Raw genomic sequence first — 20,153 nt, forward strand, 5'->3', positions numbered from 1 at the left:
ATTTATGAGCTTTCCATAAGCACAAAACTCTTGCTACTAACAACATATGTTTTAGTTTTTGGCAATTCCTTCACCACCTCTATATTCATAGAGGGGTTAGTTTCACACTTCCACTGATGAACAGGAGGAAAAGTGTAGCCCGTTTTAAGACCTTACTTCAGATGTTAGTCTCCTACTTTTGAGATGAGTAACAATTTGCTCCAAGTAGTATCTGATTTCATTACAAGGAGCTTTTTTTTTTTAATTTTTTTATTTATTTATGATAGTCACAGAGAGAGAGAGGCAGAGACATAGGCAGAGGGAGAAGCAGGCTCCATGCACCAGGAGCCCGATGTGGGCTTCGATCCCGGGTCTCGAGGATCGCGCCCTGGGCCAAAGGCAGGCGCCAAACCGCTGCACCACCCAGGGATCCCTACAAGGAGCTTTTGAAATAATCATATGCTGTAATATATACTTACTGATAATTTATTGATAAGTCTTTTGTTCCTAGTAAAATAGCTCAGTGTATTTTCCCCTCTTCTGCATTTATTGCCATTTTAAACATCTGAAGAGGAAATAAAATTAGTTGCAGCCACAAATAATCTCATGATTTTTCTAGGAGCTACATAAATTTTACCTTAGTTAGTATTGGTATTTTGAAATATAAGGCTTTTTTTTCTTTTTAAAAGACTTTATGGATTCATTTGACAGAGCACAAGCAGGGGGAGTGGAGGCAGAGGGAGAGAGAAAAGCAGGCTTTCTGTGGAGCAGGGAGCCTGACACGGGACTTGCTCTCAGGATCCGGGGACCATGACCTCAGCTGAAGGCAGAGGCTTAACTGACTGAGCCACCCAGCCACTCCTGAAATACAAGGCTTCTTTTGTATTTAAGATTCACACTAGAGAAGTAGCTGCAGTTTGGTGCCAGAATAGTGGTAGTGGGTACAAAGACCTGGGGAATGTCCTGCAGCTCACTTAGTATTTTTAACCTCTCCATTTTTGAATTGTGATAACTAAAAGAGATAATTAATGTGTGCAGACATGTTTGTAGTACAATGCCTAGATTTATTAGTTATCAGTAGATAAAATTCTTATAACTGAGTATAGAAATGTTAGAAAAGTCGAATACGTATGGAATATTCTCAGGACAAAGTGAGGTTAGGAAATTGAATCTGTCCAAATATATGCAGAGCTAAGGGTTTTCCTGTGGACTGTGTTAGACATGAGACTATAAACTCAATTTTAGTGTAGTCAGATGTATTAGTTTTTTTCTTTCAAGCCTTCTGAGTTTGTTGTAAACCAGAGAAAGACCTTTCCAATTCTGAGATTCTTAGGATTTTGTCATGATTTCTTTTTCCTTTCATGCATTCATTGCTTTCAATTAAACTTTTGAACTTTGGGGAATTTATGCTTGTATAAAAGTTTGAGCTTGGATCCAACTTTGTGTTTTTCCAGTTGGATATCCACTTAACTGCAACCCATTCCTTGTATAAACATAGGATATTCTTTGATTTCAGAGAAAATCATGATAATGTCATTTTATTGAGTTCCAGCTAAAAGACTCTTGTTTTACTTAGGTTTCTCCTCCTCATGAAAAAGAAAAAGGTCTGTTACATGAAAACCGCATGTTGCAAGATGAACTTGCCATGCTAAGACTGGAAATAGACACAATAAGGAATCAGAAGCAGGAAAAGAGGTATTGTGAAGACACTGAAACTGAAAAAGAAAAGAATGACAGTCTTCAAAACGCCATAAAACTGAATGAGGTAACATTAACAAATACAGTATTCCAATCTAGTGGGCAGCTGAATGTTGTGACAACTGAGAATACCATGCTGAACTCTAAATTGCAGGATGAAAAGCTAAACAGAGAAAGACTGGAAGCAAAACTTCAATCATACCGAGCTAGAGTCGCTACAGCTATACAGGATCGTGATCAAAGTCAGGCATCAAAAAGAGACCTAGAACTTGCTTTCCAGAGAGCAAAAGATGAGTGGTGTCATTTACAGGACAAAATGAACTTTGAGATGTCTAACCTAAAAGATAACAATGAGGTGCTTTCTCAGCAACTTTCTGAAGTCGAAAGTAAACTTAATGCCCTAGAAATTGAGCTGCAGTATACAAGAGATGCTCTCAGAGAAAAGACGTTGGCTTTAGAACATTTACAAAGAAACCCAAAACAAACACAGGGTCAGAAGAAGGAAATTGAGCAGAAATCTCAAAACGAACAAGGTAAAGTGAATGAATACATGGGAAAGCATGAATCCTTAGAAGAGAAATTATCTCAACTACAAAGTGAAAATATGTTGCTCCGAGAGCAACTAGATGATGCCTACAGCAGAGTGGAATGTAAAGAAAAGACTATAATTTATCTCAAAGACCAGGTTCAGGTTATTGTAAGAATGGTTCGAGTTGCAGGTGAAAAACGAGCTCTTCAACTGCGAGAAAGAAATAAGGAGTTAATCAATAAATGTAAACAGATAATGGAAAGAGCATTTAGATATGAAGATGAGAAAGAAGAAAGAGAAGTAAGTATTCAGAAAGACAAATATTTTTCAAGCTTCCTATTAGAAAGTTCAAAGTAATGTTTGGTTATGGCTTATTAGTACTATTTTTTTTTTTTTGGAGAGAAATAGTGCACCTGCACCTAAATGGGAGTGGGGCAGATGGAGAGGGAGAGAGAATCCAAAGTGGGCTCTATGCCCAGTGCAGAGCTCCACTTCATGACCCCGAGATCACGACCTGAATGATTATGGGTCAGTTTTGAATCTTCATAACTTGTATCCAGCAAATAAAAATTAGACCTGAAAGGTGCTTTAATTTGAATAAAAATGCACGTCATCTATGAGAAACTTCAAGAGGTTAAGTTATACATTGTTAAAGAAAGGAGTCTGATATTAATAATTTATTGTTAGTACTACTAAAATAGTTTTAATTCTTGTCACCACGTTTTAATACCATGATGAACAGATAAGTGGAAATGCTCATACCTGAGTGTTTTGACCTTGAGGTTCAAATAAGTGGATTACCTTGACAACTAACTCCAGATTTGTCACATGAACTGAAGTGTAGGTGCTGTATCTCAGTACTTTTTTTTGATAGCTTTTTAAGCATTTTCAGTTAGCATACTTTTATTTTTATTTATGTAAATTTAAATGTTTAGTCTCAAATCATTTATTCTTGTGACCTTTTCACTCTTTGAAGGCATCTACTTTTCACTAAATCATAATTTGGGATAACTGGTGACTTAGCAAAGCTGTATTTGATTTCATCTTCCCACCACGGTTTATAATTTAAGCATTTTTCAAATAATTTGCTCATTTCAAAACTCCATTGGTAACTACCATTTGGGCTTAAAATTTTCCAATAGAATTGTATCTTTGTGATTTATTAATTTGGCACTGGATCTCCATTTTCAGGCTACTGAGGGAGGGATGGCAGGATTCTTGTATAGCAGGAATGGAGTGAGCATGAACAGGGGAGGGATCTCTAGGAGCTGAGGCCAGGAGGGAGGCAGAAGCCAGGTTATGTAGGGGGCTTGAGGGCCATTAGTATGACTTCACATTTGTTCTGAGATAGTAACCTATTGGAAGGATTTGAGCAGAGGATTGAGTATGTGAAGAACTTAGAAGTTAATTTTAGCCTCTAATAAAAAAGAGAGAAAATATTTGATTAATGTAGAATTTACCACTGCTAGTCTCACCTATACAATACCCATTTCTTTTTGAGACTTCAGCAGGCTGGGAAGCTTTGCAAATTCATCAACAAGGAATGGAGAGTGGGGCTGAAATAATTATCTGTGTAACATAATACTGACTAGGCAGGAGGGATAACACTTTTTGTGTCTTTAACTGAATTCACTTAGCAGTGTGTACATTCTAGGAATAAAAGGTGAGTTGATGTATGTGGTGATAAAGTACATACGTTAGAATTATATTATTAACATAATAATATGATTTCTAAAATCAGTAACAGAAGGTCTTATTAGGTAGTTATGAGAGAACTTCAACAAGAACTGGCTGATGCCCTAAAAAAGCAATGTATGTCACAGGCTTCACCGGAGTTATCACATTATCGTATTAATTTAGAAGATGAGGTACAGGATTTAAAAACATTGGATCAAATCGAAAGTCACATATGTATTACATATAACATGTCAACAGTTCCTCTGTAGCTGGTTAAATAATATAAATGTTTTAGGATGCTAATTTCCATGGACCACTTTCTTTTGTATTTTCATTTCAATTTAGCATAATTTTAGTGTCTTCACCATGCACTTATTTATTAAATTCTGACTTTTCATTCTGCTCTCTCTGTGTTCTATGTTTTTCCTTATAGCATTTACCCATTCACAGAAATTGAGGGACTTTTTTCTCCTGCTATACGATTTTTTTTAACGATTTATTTATTTATTTATTTGAGAGAGAGAGAAAGAATGCATGTCCATGCACACTCATGAGTAGGGGGAGGGGCACAGGGAGAGAGAAAGAATCTCCAGGAGATTCCCTGCTGAGTACAGAGCCCCATGCCAGCTTAAACCCACCACCAATGAGATCATGACCTGAGCTGAAATCATGAGTTGGACGCCTAAACCAACTGAGCCACCCAGGTGCCCTAAAAACAATGTTTTCTACTGAGATCTCTATTACCATGATGAGGCGAGCTAGATAAAATCAGAAGATAAGGTTTAACGGAATGTTTCAGAAAATCGTCTTACTTCTCATCTTCACTTTTATTGATGGATATAGACTCTGTACTGATTTCAGGAAAACTTGTAAAGAAAGGTTACGACTAGTGGAACTGAGGCATTTCCTTCATTTTCTTTTCCTTTTATATATTTATTTTTAATATATTTATTTATAAATATTATAAAATATTTATATTTTTAATATTTATATATTAAAATGCATGGAAATATTCAGATGATGTATATAAAGCCAAAAGAGAGAATTAAGAAAATTATCTAGGTCCTGCCATTGACTCTTTTTAAAAGCTTTATTGAGCTATAAATACACCTACCATACAGTTGACCCATTTAACATGTGTTGTTGTCGCTGAGTATATTTATAGGGTTTTGCAACTATCACTGCCATCAGAACATTTTCGTCACCCTGAAAAAAAACCCTTAGCTGTTGCCCTTGACCTCGGGCAACCAGAAGTCTACTTCTTGTCTCCATAGAGTTGCCTATTGTGAATGTTTCCTATAAAGGGAGTCACACCATGTGTGGTCCTTTGCGACTCGCTTCTTTCACTTCCTGTTTTCAGGGTTCGCCTGTGTTCTAGCATCTGTCAGTGCTTCATTTCTTTTTCTGGTCAGACAGTCCTCCATTGTGGGCTAACGCCCTTGTTCATTCATCATTTAATGCACCTTTGGGTTATTTCCACTTTGTGGCCATTAATAATGCTGCTGTGAACATTGGTTTAGTTGTGTGGACATCTGTATTTCTCTGCCATCAGATTTTATCCTTTAAGTTAATTGGGGTGATTTTACCATCTCTCACCCTTTTTTATTTACTCATTCTACCCTTTCTGTCTTTTTAGTTTCCCTTCCTCTTGCCTAATCCTACACTATTGAGTCCTGGCTCATTGTCTCTCATTCTCCATGAGGCTTTCTCTGATTATTGTAACTCCCCCTGAACTTACTTTCTTCACCCGTATTATCTAGTCTGTGCAGACCAGTTTAGTCCTTTATTTTACATGTATTATCTAGTCTGTGCAGACCAGTTTAGTCCTTTATTTTACATTGTTTTTATTTTTTTTCATGAGCGATAATTCTGTCTTCTTATGTACAAATGTATCTAAGAGGGAAAATATTTTATGTGTATGGTACCTGTCCTTGCCTAAATTTGAGAATATCTTAACAGTTTTTAGGATAAAATTAAGTACTTTATACCATAGCAGTAATTTCTGATTGAAACACATTGACATAACAAAGCTGTATTCTAAATGTATTTTAAGCAGTTAAGTGTAAAACTGAAAGCATTTAATCCGATCGGACAAAGTATTCAATCAGATGCTGTTTTTTTCTGATTATGGCAAAACAGTCTAAATATGCCTGCCTTCATTATGCAACCAGAACTGAGATTTACAGAGTTCCAGCACTTTACCAACTATAAAGCTCTGAGGACAGGTTTTTTTTTAAGTTTATTTATTTTATATAATCATTACATCTATTGTGGGGCTTGAACAGGAACTGAAGGTTAACCGTTGGATGTTCTTTTAACTGAGCCAGCGGGTGCCCCTGAGGGCAGCTTTTCTGATATGCCACACCACGGAGCCTTAATCTCTACTCATCAGAGTACTTGCTAAAGCCCTCTAACATAAACAGTTGCTAAGATGAACAATATGAACATAAAATGATTTGGGAACATTGGTTTAGCAAGAGTCCATTATTTCCACGTCAGTGGCTTTACCTTGCCTCTGATGGTCATGTAAGTTATGTATCACTCAGTGTAGGAGTTACTGTTTGCACTGTAGTCCATGAGCATTGTTCACTGAGTAGTATAGAGAGGAGGTAAATTAAAATTATTATAAGTGGAGGAAAGTACCATTGGCTAGTGGAACTTTTGAAAGTTTTTTCTTGAAGATTTAAAAAAAATTAACTTTTGTTTATTTACTCATAAGAGACAGAAAGAGAGGCAGAGACACGGGCAGAGAGAGAAGCAGGCTCCATGCAGGAAGCCTGATGTGGGACTTGATCCCAGGACTCCAGGATCAAGCCTGAGCCAAGTCCCAGTTCAAGTGATACATAACCGCTGAGACACCCAGGCGTCCCTTTTTTTAATATTTTACTTGAGAGAGAGAGAGAGAGAGGGAGAGGGAGAGAGAGAGAGAGAGAACATGAGTGCACAAGCAGGGGGAGGGGCAGAGAGAAAGGAAGAAGCAGACTCCCTGCTGAGCAGGAACCCTGATGTTGGGGTCTCAATCCCAGGACCCCAAAATCATGATCTGAGCCCACAGCAGATGCCTAACTGACTGAGCCACTGAGGCACCTGTAGTGAAAGTGTTTTGAAGTCCTGAGGCTATATCCTGGGCCTTATGCTCCCCATTTGCTACCGCTTTCAGTGGTATGAAGAATGATTTCAATATAACTTGTGTAAGAGACCACTTTCATTGGCCTGCCGTCTGCCTAAAATATCAAATATCATTAGAACGTAAAACACAACAACAATAATAATGCTAATTGCAGACACTTAGAATTTGGTATGTGCCACATACTCTTCTAAGTAGTTTATGTATATTCCCTAATTTAAACTTCCGACTATCACAGTGAGGTAGATACTATTATTAACTTCATTTTACACATGAAGAAACTGAGACACAGAATTTGAAGTAATTTTTCAAGGTCAAACAGCAAATGCCCAGGGGAGCTGGGAATTCAAATCCAGGCATTCTGGTTCCTACAGAGATCCTGCCTCAGAAGCTGTTACTTGAAATATCTGAGTGTCCCTGAAAGCAGCATGTTAACTTGTATAATCACTGGAATGCCCATGGTGATTTGTAAATGTGAATATTTAAAATTATAATTGATGTGGTGCTTGGAATAGAAAACTAGAAAAGTTTACCATAAGGTAATTTCCTGTCTTTCTGCCTTTGAACAATACGTAAATTTGTATGTGTACCTGATAAAATATAATTTAAAAACGTTAGAATGTTGTTTTTTAATACTAGAAGAGTGCTCAGAAAGCTTTTCTGTCAGGGGATTGTAAATATTTTGGGCTTTGCAAGTCATAGGTCTCTATTGTAGCAGTATAATTCTGGGGAAGCCTTAAATCAGTATGTAGAGGAAAATGTGGCTGTGTCCAGTGACATTGTATTTACAAAAACAGATGATGGTGGTTTTATACTAGATTGTCAGTAGTTAAAAGTATTTCTTTTCTTTTTTAGCGACAAGAAGCAAAGGAGTTACAAACAAAGGTTGTAAGGTGCATTCAGAAGTTCAGAGATGACATAAAAAAGTATGCAATTTATTTTAAGATTTTATTTATTCATGAGAGACACAGAGAGAGACAGAGACATAGGTAGAGGGAGAAGCAGCCTCCCTACAGGAAGCCTGATGCAGAACTCAATTCTGGGACTCCAGAATCGTGCCCTGATCCAAAGGGAGGCTCTCAACCACTGAGCCACCCAGGCGTCCCGCAACAGGACAAGTGAAAGCAGCACAGAAAATAACTTGAGTATTTATAAAGCAGATAAGTAGTATAGTATGAGAAATATATCCATTATGATAAATACATCGTTGTTTAGCTGGGTAAAAATATCAGCTTTGTGGGATTTTGAAATGCATAATTTTTGCTTACGATCCTTTTTTTTTTCTTTTTTGCTTACGATCTTTAAATTTTGTACATTAACCCCAAAACACAACCAGAAAAATGGCACAATTGCCAAATCTACTTTTTAAATTTCTAAGAATTTATGTAAGACCTTTAGATGTTTGTTTAGAAATTATGTGGTATGTTTAAAATTTGTGTCTGAGAATAAATATTTTAAAATATGCATTTTAGGCTTGAAGTTGAAAATGCCGAGTTAAAAGTTACAGTCAAGGAGCAAGCAGGCCAAATTGAACAGCTTCAGAAAGACCTGTTAAGTTCAAGTTCGGTAAGTCAGTCTCTTAATTTCTGTCCTAAGGAGAAGGAATTTTTATATCTCTAGTAGTAGTGTATAAGAACATTTTGGATAATATGAAAATTCTCACTCATAAAAATATTTATTATATTCATATGGTTGCTATTTAACTACTCTTGGTATAATTCCTCTTTATAGATAAAGTTGACTGAATGCATAAATTAATCATTTTTGTAGTAAGATTTTAATAAAAAGGATTGTGATAGCCTAAGCAAAACAGTATTTTATATATATATATATCACATTTTGTTTATCTGTCAGTGATCATTTGGGTTTTTCTACCTCTTAGCTATTGTTGGTAATGCTGCTATGAATATTGGTATACTAATGTCTGAGTCCCTGCTAATATTTTTCAATATGTTTAAAATTCCCCAAACTTTGAGTAATAATTTGATCTTGAATGCTGACTTTCTCTTGTAATCTCAACCCTTCACTGAGATTTTGAGAATGAATTACTTTACTAATAATTTGTGGTGATTTGTAATTACAAATTGGTAGTGTGTTGCCTTCATTAAGAATGACTACGAGGGGGATCCCTGGGTGGCTCAGTGGTTTGGTGCCTGCCCTGGGCCCAGGGCATGATCCTGTAGTCCCCGGATTGAGTCCCACATGGGGCTCCCTGCATGGAGCCTGCTCCTCCTCTGCATGTGTCTCTGCCTCTGTGTGTGTGTGTGTGTGAGTGTGTTTGTGTGTGTCTCATAAATAAATAAATAGAATCTTAGAAAAAAGCAGAATGACTACTAGGTAATTATGCAAACATTTTTCTCAAAGGGATGTAGTTTTCTCCTTGTTGGATTTTGTAAAGGAAAAGAGATGCCAGTGAAAAAGTAGAAATGACTGCTCAGTCAGGGCCTTAGAGAGTAACCTAGTGCTCCTAGCATTCATTGCAAGTTCAGAAACGAATGTTTTTCTATTACCTTGAGTTAATCATACTTTCAGAGATTTAACAGTCCAATCTCAGAAAAGATTAATGTGCAATCCAGGACTCCAGTTTATTGATAGGTAGTGAAAACTATATAACCATTTATAAGCAGTACAGGATTATCGTGCCATTCATACCGTCCTTTGTAGGAGTGGCTACCAATGATTTAAGATGAGAAGATTGCTTTGGGACTTCTAAGTTGGAACTATGAGGTAGATGGACCTACAACTAGTTTCTTTCAGTGACATAAGTTAGGTACATGCAAATTTCATTAAACAATCATACCTATCAGGGGAACTAGCACATTCTGTTGACTGGTCCTTTCTGTGGCCAAAGAAACATCGAAAAAAACTTTTTTTCCTGACTTCATATAAAACTGCTCAAGTTGCTTTACTGTACTTTTCATGCAGTTAACTTGACAAGGAGTCTTCTCTCTGACTGAGAGTGCCATGAGTTGTCCCCCTACAATATCACACAGGAATCTATTAGGAAGCCACCACATATTACAGAGTTTGTAAGAATATCCATAGATAATTCTGCATATTCCTATAGAAATGAATTAGGGTTATGGTATAAAATGATTAGCCACTTTAAGCTTACCCTATAAAATAAAAACTTAAATAGCTTTCCAGCAACTTAGTTCATAGCCCTAATTTCTCTAGAAGGTTCTCACCTCATGAATCCCCAGGACAGAGACTACATCTGTGTTAAGATATTTCATGGACACCATTTTGAGGTGAAGAAATATGGATTGGGAAGAAGAGTTAGCTCTAGCTGACTTAAGCCTCTGAAGAAAATAGTCAAGTATGTGTCTGAAAAGAACTTAGAAGAAGACTTCCGTAAGTTCACGTCTCTATGGAATAGGAAAGTATTCAAAAGGAAACAAAGGCAAACCGTTCATAATCCAACCCTTGGGAAGAACTTTTGCATTATTTTTTTTTGAACTTTTGCATTATAAAAGAAAAGCAAGACAAAGTACAATGGTCAGCATCCTGAGGGTAAAGGTGCCCCCCCCCCCAGATTAAAAAATAATACACTGGGATCCCTGGGTGGCACAGCGGTTTGGCACCTGCCTTTGGCCCAGGGCGCGATCCTGGAGACCTGGGATCGAATCCCACGTCGGGCTCCCGGTGCATGGAGCCTGCTTCTCCCTCTGCCTGTGTCTCTGCCTCTGTGTGTGTGTGTGTGTGTGTGTGTGTGTGTGTGTGTGTGTGACTATCATAAATAAATTTTAAAAAATTAAAAAAAAATACACTCGGGATGCCTGGGTGTCTCTCTCATTAAGCGTCTGCCTTCAGCTCAGGGCATGATCCTGGAGTCCTGGGATGGAGTCCTCCATGGGGCTCCCTGCATGGAGCCTGCTTCTCTCTCTACCTGTCTCTTTGCCTCTCTCTCTCTCTCTCTCTCTCTGCCTCTCTCTCCCTGCCCCCCCGCCCTCTCCTTCCGTACCTCTCATGAATAAATAAATGAATAAATAAAATCTTTAAAAAATAACTCAAAGTAATCCCAAAAAGAGTCAAGATAAAATGTACAAGATTAACTGTGTGAGGTGCCTGTGTGGCTCAGTGGGTTAAACATCTACCTTAGGCTCAGGTCATCACCTCAAGGTCCCAGAATCGAGTCCTGTATACATCAGGCTCCCTCTGCAGCAGGGAGTCTGCTTCTCACTCTGTATCTGCTCCTCTCCCCATTCATGCTCTCTCTCTCTCAAATACATAAATTAAAAAAATATATAAAAATAACAGATTAGTTAACTAGAAAGGTAATGCACATCAGGTAACAGGTATTGAATGTGTGGTTGAAAATATTGTCTATGAGGAACTAGAAGGAAGATGGAAGCATACACATGACCTCAGTAAATGGGTCAAGGCTGAAAGTATAGAATAGAGCATCTGGTTTTGAAGCCTTGGGATTTGGAGAACTCTGAGAGGATGTGAAAAAGAGGAATAGCAAGGGTCCAAGGACTGAATGTCAGCGTTTGCTGTCATTTAGAAATGAAATGGGATTAGAAGAGCAGAGGGAAGATGTGGCATTGTTTTCAGCTGCTGCTGAGAAGTAAAGCAGGATCAGGACTTGTAAAAACAGATCCTTGATGATTGTCAAAACTTTTTAGTGGAATTCCAGGATTGAAAGTCAGATTTTAGTGTAAAAGACGCGATGAAAAGATGAATCTGTGGCTGAGATGACACATTAAAGAATGTTCGAGTCCAGTGAAAGGGGAAAAGCAAGATGATCGAAAATGCTGCAAGAGTAAGGAAACGTTTTTATAGAATATTGGGAAGCCTTGAATTTTATTTAGAGAGAAAAGTGGTCAATAGAAAAGAAGACATTGAAATCTTGCAGAGAAATGTTTGAAATGCTTGCAGAGAAGGAGAGTATCTCATCCTAAAGTCAGATGATCATCAAAATTATAATGGGGACAGTATGGGAATTTTTCAGAGACTGTATCTTAAGCTGTGATCTCACAAAACCCAGAGTATCTTAAGACATTGGTGAAACTGCTTCTAGGACATCTCTAGAAACTCAGATGTAAGTATAGCCACCTTAAAGATTTTTTCATTAATGTGGATTAAAAACCTCTGTATTTCCCAAGTAAATTTTGGCAATTTAAATTCTAGAAACAAAAATGATGAAAATATAAACTCAGTTGAAGCTGTTTTAACAAACATCCTTATTTTTGAGATTTCTTTTCATTGACATTTGGTTCATAACCTACATTTTATATGTATTTTATAAACCTGTCTAAACACATATTACTCATGGATTCATGAGAAATAGCATTTTATAAAAGAAGAAGGAGTCTCTTGATTTTTGAAACTAATGTTCTTAAAAAATTGTTTCCAAAGTGTGGTGATGAAAAGGAAAACCTAAAGAAATGTATGGAGTTAAAACAGCCTTTGCAGTTCAGGTTGGATCAAGAAGTGAAGAAAAATGAGGAATTGGAAAAAGAGAATACTGGGTAAGACTAATATTTCACATCACTTTAACCATTAATTAACTAATTTATCTGTAATTGTAGTTTATAAAAACCTAAATAGAAATTCTTGCCAAAATACTACATTTACTCTTCCGTGATTCCTTAAATAATAACAACAATGCCTTTGACATATATTGTCAACTGCGCTTTTCATTGTCCACCGTGAATTTTTTCTGCAAGATATCTTTGTTCTTAGGTAATCTTTCCTTTTAATAGTGTTCTTTTCTTAGAGCAGATATCCTAATCTCTAAAAACTTAACTGTGTCATATAACAACATCAAAAGTTATCTTGGATTTGCTTGTATTTCTTTTTATTTTATATTATTTATTTGAATTCAAATTAATTAACTTATAGTGTAATATTAGTTTCAGAGGTAGAGTTCAGTGATTCATCAGTCTTATGTAACACCCAGTGCTCATGCCATCACGTGCCCTCCTTAATCCCCATCAGGCAGTTACCCCATCGCCCCCAATCCCTTCCCCTCCAGCAACCCACAGTTTGTTTTCTAGTATTGAGTGACTTATGGTTTGTGTCTCTTTCTGATTTCATCTTGTTTTACTTTTCCTTCCCTTCCCCTATGCCCAGAGCCAAAGGCCTACTCTCAGCCACTGAGCCACCCAGGGGTCCCAAGATTTCATTATTTATTGGCTGAGTAATATTCTGTTCTCTCTCTCCCTCCCTCTCTCTCTCTCTCTCTGTCCAATAAATAAATAAATATGATTATTTATTTATATCACACCTTCTTTATACATACCTCTTTCAAAGAACATTGGATCTCCTAGTTTGGCTATTGTGGATATTTACTGGTATAAACATATGGGTGCAGGTGCCCCTTTGGATCCTGACCAAAGTGATCTTTGGGATTCATACCTTCTAGTGCAATTGCTGGGTTTTACATAGGTAGCTCCTTTTTCAACTCTTTGAGGAACCTCTGGTACTGATTTCCAGAGTGGCTGCACCAGGTTGCATTCCCACCAACATCGTAAGAGGATCCCCCTTTCTCTGCATTCCTGCCAACATCTGTCATTTCCAGACTTGCTAATTTTGGACATTATGAAAGGTGTGAGGGGGAAACTCACCGTGGTTTTGATTTGTATTTCTCTGGTGCCAACTGATGTTGAGCATGTTTTCATGTGTCTGTTGGCCATATGTATGTCTTCTTTGGAGACATGTCCTTTCATTTCTTCCCATTTCTTCATTGGGTTATCTTTCTTTGGGTGTTGACTTTGATTAGCTCTTTATAGACTTTGCATACCAGCCTTTTATCTGATAAGGCATTTGCAAACACCTTCTGCCATTCTGTCAGTTGTCTTTTGGTTTTGTCAACTGTTTCCTTGCTGCGTAAAAGCTTTTTATCTTGATGAAGTCTCAGTAGGTCATTTTGGCGTCTGGTGACATGTCTAGCAAGAAGTTGCTGCAGCCAAGGTCACAGAGGTTGCTGGCTGTGTTCTCCTCTAGGATTTTAATGGATTCCTATCTTACATTTGGGTGTTTCATCCATTTTGACTCTATTTTTGTGTATGGTGTAAGAAAATGGTCTAGTTTTATTCTTCTACATGTGGTGGTCTGATTTTCCCACACCATTTGTTGAAGAGACTGCTTTGTCTCCATTGGATTTTCTTTCCAGTATTGTTGAAGAGGAGTGGACCATAGAGTTGAGGGTCCACTTCTGGATTTACTCTTCTGGGCCATTGATTGACATGTCCGCTTTTGTGCCAGGACCATACTGTCCTGTTGATCACAGCTTTGCAATGGAGCTTAAAGGCTGGCTTCTAATGCCACCAGCTTTGGCTACGTTTTTCAACATACCTTTGGCTATTCGGGGTCTTCTAAGGTTCCAAAGAAATTTTAGTATTATTTACTCCAGCTGTATGCAAAGAAGTTGGGGGCAGCCCAGGTGGCTCAGTGGTATAGCTCTGCCTTCAATCCAGGGTGTGATCCTGGAGACCCAGGATCGAGTGCCACGTTGGGCTCCCTGCATGGAGCCTGCTTCTCCCTCTACCTGTGTCTCTGCCTCTCTCTCTCTCTCTCTCTCTCTCTCTCTCTCTGTGTGTGTCTAATGAATAAATAAATAAAAAATCTTAAAAAAAAAGTTGGTAGTATTTTGATAGAGATTGCATTGAATGTAGAGATTGCTCGAGCTTGCATAGACATTTTAACAATATTTGTTCTTCCAATCCATGAACATGGAATGATTTCAGTTCTTTATGATTTCTCAATTTCTTTCCAGAATGTCCTGTCTTCTTCAGAGTACAGATCCTTGTCTCTTTGGGTGGGTTTATTCCAAGGTATCTTATGGTGTTTAGTGCAATGGTAAATGGAATTGACTCCTCAGTTTCTCTTTCTTCCATCTCATTGTTAGTGTATAGAAATGCAACTGATTTCTGTGCATGGATTTCCTATCCTGCTGCTTTGCTGAATTCAGGAAAGGGTCCTAACAATGTTGGCGTAGAGTCTTTTGGGTTTTCCACATAGGATATCATGTCCTCTGAGAAAAGTGAGAGTTTGAGTTCTTTTCTGATTCAGACGCCTTTTTATTTCTTTTTGTTGTCTAAATGCTGAGGCTATGTCGAACAACACTGGTTGTCCAGAGAGTGGACCTCCCTGTTGTGTTCCTGACCTTAGCGGCAAAGCTCTCAGTTTTTCCCCATTAAGAATAGCATCGGGTGTGGGCTTTTCGTAGATGGCTTTTATGATATTGAGATATGCTCCCCTCCTCCCTGCACTGTGAAGAGTATTGATCCGGAAAGGGTGCTGCACTTTGTCAACTGCTTTTTCTGCATCTCTTGAGAGGATCCTATGGTTCTTATCCTTTCTTTTATTTCTGTAGTGTATCACATTGATTCATCTGCAGATGTCGAATCACCCTTGCAGCCCAGGCATAAAACCCACTTGGACATGGTGAATCATCCTTTAATGTACTGTTGAATCCTCCCAGCCAGTGTCTTGTTGAGAATTTTGGCATCCGTGTTCATCAGGGATATTGGAGTGTAATTCTCCTTTTGGGTGGGGTCTTGCTCTGGTTTTGCGATCAGAGTAATGTTGGCCTCACAGAGAACACTGGAAGGTTTCCCTTCCATTACTAATTTTTATAAACAGCTCCGAAGAATAGATTAATTCTTCCTGGAATGTGTGGTAGAATTCTCCTGGGAAGCCTCCTGGTCCTGGACTCTTGGTTGTTGGCAGATATTTGATGACTGCTCCCATTTCCTTGCTGGTTATGGGTCTGTTCAGGTTTCCTGTGTCTTCCTGTTTCAGTTTTGATAGGAAGGGATCCATTTCTTCCAGATTGCTTACTTTGTTGGCATATAGTTGCTCAGAATGTGTTCTTATAGTTGTCTATATTTCTCTGGTGCTGGTCGTGATCTGTCTTCTTTCATTCACGATCTTATTTCTTTGGGTCCGTTCTCTTTTTGATATGTCTGTCCAGGGGTTTATTGATCTTATTCTGTCAAAGAACCAGCTCCTGATTTCATTGATGTGTTCTACTGTTCCTTTGGTTTCTATTTCATTGATTTCTGCTCTGATCTTTATGAATTCTCTTCTCCTGCTGGTTTTAGGTTTTAATCTTCTGTTCTTTTCCAGCTCCTTTAGGTGTAAGGTTAGCTTGTGTACTTAGGACCTTTCTCATTTCTTGAGAAAGACTTGTATTGCTATATACTTCCTTCTTAGGATGACCTTTGCTACGTCCCAGATGTTTTGAGCAGTTGCGTTTCCATTTTTGTTTGTTTCTATGAGGTTTTTAAAACTGTGCTTTTATTCCCTGGCTTGATTCTTTAACCTCCGTGTATTTGAATTCTTTCCAAATTTCCTCTTGTGATCAAGTTTCAGTTTCAAAGCATTGTGGTCTGAAAGTATGCAGGGAATGATCCCAATCTTTTGGTATCAGTTGAGACCTCATTTATGACCCAGTACGTGATCTAGTATGGAACATGTTCCATGTGCACCCGAGAAGAATGTGTATTCTGTTGCTGTAGGATGGAATGCTCTGAAGTTATCTGTGAAGTCCATTTTGTGCAGTGTGTCATTCAAAGCCCTTGTGCCCTTGTGGATCTTCTGCTTAGATGATCTGGCCGTTACAGTGAGTGGTGTGTTAAAGTGCCTACTATTATTGTATGACTATCAATGTGTTCCTTTAATTTTGATATTAATTGGTTCATAAGGGGGTCTGGGTGGCTCAGTCGGTTAAGCCCTTGCCTTTGGTCAGGTCATGTTCTCAGGGTCCTGGGATGAAGCCCTCATCAGGCTCCCTGTTCAGTGGGGAGTCTGCTTCTCCCTCTCCTGCTGCCCATGCTTCTGTTCTCTCTCTGTGTCAAATAAATAAATAAATGAAATCTTAACAGAAAATCGGTTTATATAGTTGGCTGCTCCTACTTTAGAGGCATTAAAACTTATAATTGTTCAATTTTCTCTTTGGATAGACCATTTAATTATGGCATAGTGTCTTTCTTCATCTCTTAATGCAGTCTTTGGTTTAAAATACAACTTGTCTGATATCAAGATTGCCACCTCAGTTTTTTTTTAATGTCCTTTAATATGATAAAATGGTTTTCCACCCCCTCACCTTCAATCTGGGGTTTTCTTTGTGTCTAAAAATGAGTCTCTTACAGATAGCATATCGATGGGTCTTGCTTTTTTTTTTTTTTTTAATCCACTGGGATACCCTGTGTGTTTTGGTTGGGGCATTTGGCTTGTTTACATTCAGAGTAACGATTGAAAGATATGGATGTAGTGCCATTGTATTACGTGTCAAGTCTGTGTTTTGGTGTACTGTGTCTGTTCCTTTCTGGTCTGTGTTATTTTTGGGCTCTCTGTTTTCTTAAAGGTTCCCCTTGCAGGGCTGTTTTAGGGATCACAAATTCTTTTAGTTTCTGTTTGTGCTGGAAGCTTTTTATCTCCCCTTGTATTTTGAATGAGAGCCTTGCTGGATAAAATTCTTAGCTGTAGATTCTTCTCATTGAGCACCCTGAGTATATCATGCCAGCTCTCTCTGGCCTGCTATCTCTTTGGATAGATCCGCTGCCAGTTGAATATTTCTCTCCTTCTTAGTTCAGGGCCTCGTGTTCCAAGCTGCTTTCAGGATTTTCTCTTTGGGTCTGAAATTTGCAAGCTTTGCTTGGAGATATTGACCTATTTTTTATTGATTTTGAGGAAGGTTCTCTGTGCCTCCTGGCACTTGAGTGCCTGTTTCTTTCCCCAGATGAGGGAAGATCTCTGCTATAATTTGCTCAAATATGCCTTCTGCCCCCTCCTTCCCCTCTTTTTCTGGGATCCCCATTATTCTAACATTGTTTTGCTGTGTGGTACGAATCATCTCTCAAATTCTCCTGTCATAGTCCAGTGGTTGTTTCTCTCGCTTTTCCTCAGCTTCTTTATTCTCCATTGTTTTGTCTTCTATATCACTACTTCTCTGTGAAGCCTCATTTATCCTAGCAGTTAGAACCTTCATTTTTGATTGCATCTCACTAAGATTAGCCTTTTTTATCTCAACTTGATTAGATATCAGTTGTTTTATTTCTCCAGAAAGGCATTCTCTAGTGTCCTCTGAGTGTCTCTTAAGCCCAGCTATTATCTTGATGGTCATTATTCTGAACTCTCGCTCCAGCCTCTTCCTTCTATCCATGCTGATTAGGTTCTGGGCAGTCAGTACTACCTCTTGTTCTCTTTGTGGCGGTGAGTTTTTCCATCTTGTCATTCTGTCCAGAGAAGAAGAGATGAGTGAGAGAACAGAATAGAAAAATATCAAGAATGACCCCAGATAAATACATGCTAAACAAATCAGAAGAGACCCGAAGCCAATTTAAAGGTTAACAAAGGAGATAATAGAATTAGAGAGATCAAGAGAGCAGAGCAGTACACCGATACTATGTGAATTTTGGTCTTTTTGTTAGGAAATTGCATCCCCAAATGGTTAAGAGGAAACCTTGTATATATACAAAAATAAAATTAAATACAAGGAAAGTCTAGAATGTAAGTGTAAAAATGGAAATTAAAAGTCAAAATAAAAAGGATATTATCAGAGATCCCTGGGTGGCGCAGTGGTTTTGCGCCTGCCTTTGGCCCAGGGCGTGATCCTGGAGACCCGGGATCGAATCCCACGTCGGGCTCCTGGTGCATGGAGCCTGCTTCTCCCTCTGCCTATGTCTCTGCCTCTCTCTCTCTGTCTTTTTTCTCTCTCTCTTTTCTCTCTCTCTCTCTCTCTGTGACTATCATGAATAAATTTTTAAAAAAGGATATTATCACCCAGTTGAACAGAACTGAGCAATATACCATATCCTATGTCTTTTTGTTAGAGAAATATATCCCAAAGGAAAAACAAGCAGGACTTACATGTATATAGAAATAAAATTAAGTACGGTGAAAGAATAGAATGTAACTCTGAAGGTGAAAGTTAACCAAGACTTGCAAAAAGTGGTCACTTTTCTATTTGTAGAAATGCTGCAATTCTTTCCTTAGATGTCTGGTTGATTTCACAGGTGTTCAGAATGATTTGAAAGCTCTCTGGCTGAATTTCTGGGATCAGACAAAACTATGTTCTCCTCTTGCTCTGCCATCTCTGACTCAAGTGGCTTACATTTTCTTCCTGCGTTTTCTAGTTATAAAATATGTCATTCATACAAAAATACATGTCTGACTTCATGAAGAATAAAATGAGCAACTTCACTACTCAGATTTTTAAAAAAGTCTTTCCGATGTCTCTGAAGCTCCCACCTGGCTTCCTTTCTGCTTATTTGCTGAGTATTTAAGTTTTGCTCTGATCCGCCAAAACTTTTCTGTCATTCAACTTTGTTTCTCTGCATTGTTTGGCATCCTTCACTTTCCTAAGAATGTACTAGCCAAGGTATTAGATTTTTGTTTAAAACAGTCTCATAGGCCATCATCATACATTCTCTCTCTGCTGATTTCCTTTCTTCTAAAGCTCTGCCTCTTCCTTCTTCCTCTGAATTCAAACTTTATAAATATTTTTCTTTCCTGTTTCTCTTTCTGTTTTGAATGATCTCCTTTGATGTTTTTTGTCTGTATTTTCTTTCCTTCTTTTAGACTGGGGTAGGTGGGTACCAAAATGTATTTTTGTGTCTTTATAAAACATTAATAGATGAGGATGCTTTTCTTCCTCACCGTGGATTACTAGCCTCTACTACCTAATAATAGATTAATTTTTATATTCACATACTGAAAATAGATATTAATAATAACTTACAAGAACTCTTAATATAGTTACCCTGTTAACCCTTCAACTGCCATATGTGTCATAAAAATCTTTTCCATATTTTTTTACTTAGCAATGTAATTTAGTTGGTATTCTCTCAAACAATGAGAGATTGGAACAAATGAGATATCATAAGTATAGATTTGTTTATGTGATAGAACATATTATCTATTTAAATAAGTATTAAATATTTCTTCTTAAAGGACCTGACTTACTCATTCTATACCTTCTGCAGGCTTAAGAACCACTTAATAAACATGTTAAGAAGGATATTAAGTAAATATGAAAATGGAGAGCTTCCTTTCTATGGAGATTTAAAAACCAGTCAAACGGAAATGGAAATTCAGATTAATATGCTAAGACAGAAGGTAATTTTTAATTAGTTTTGGGACTCTAAAATCATTGGGAAATAAATCCCTCTGTGCTTTGAGCAGTAAAAT

At 37.8% G+C, this 20,153-nt stretch overlaps 1 protein-coding gene across 10 annotated transcripts in view; it reads left to right on the forward strand.

Moving 5' to 3' along the window:
- LOC144309478 (ankyrin repeat domain-containing protein 26-like) overlaps positions 1 to 20,153 on the forward strand; it is a 110,102-nt gene that overhangs the window by 34,524 nt on the left and 55,425 nt on the right. For 5 of the 10 annotated variants that reach the window (XM_077890566.1, XM_077890558.1, XM_077890561.1 and 2 more), the window contains exons 9-13: positions 1,556 to 2,506; positions 7,866 to 7,936; positions 8,483 to 8,576; positions 12,372 to 12,484; positions 19,949 to 20,081. In XM_077890566.1, coding sequence (XP_077746692.1) covers positions 1,556 to 2,506; positions 7,866 to 7,936; positions 8,483 to 8,576; positions 12,372 to 12,484; positions 19,949 to 20,081 — 1,362 coding nt within the window. The remainder of the gene's footprint in view (positions 1 to 1,555; positions 2,507 to 7,865; positions 7,937 to 8,482; positions 8,577 to 12,371; positions 12,485 to 19,948; positions 20,082 to 20,153) is intronic. The other 5 variants (XM_077890567.1, XM_077890564.1, XM_077890568.1 and 2 more) reach the window with 3 other exon arrangements.

The sequence above is a fragment of the Canis aureus genome, unplaced genomic scaffold, assembly GCF_053574225.1.
Source record: "Canis aureus isolate CA01 unplaced genomic scaffold, VMU_Caureus_v.1.0 NW_027326412.1_RagTag, whole genome shotgun sequence".
NCBI classification, from domain to species: domain Eukaryota; kingdom Metazoa; phylum Chordata; class Mammalia; order Carnivora; family Canidae; genus Canis; species Canis aureus.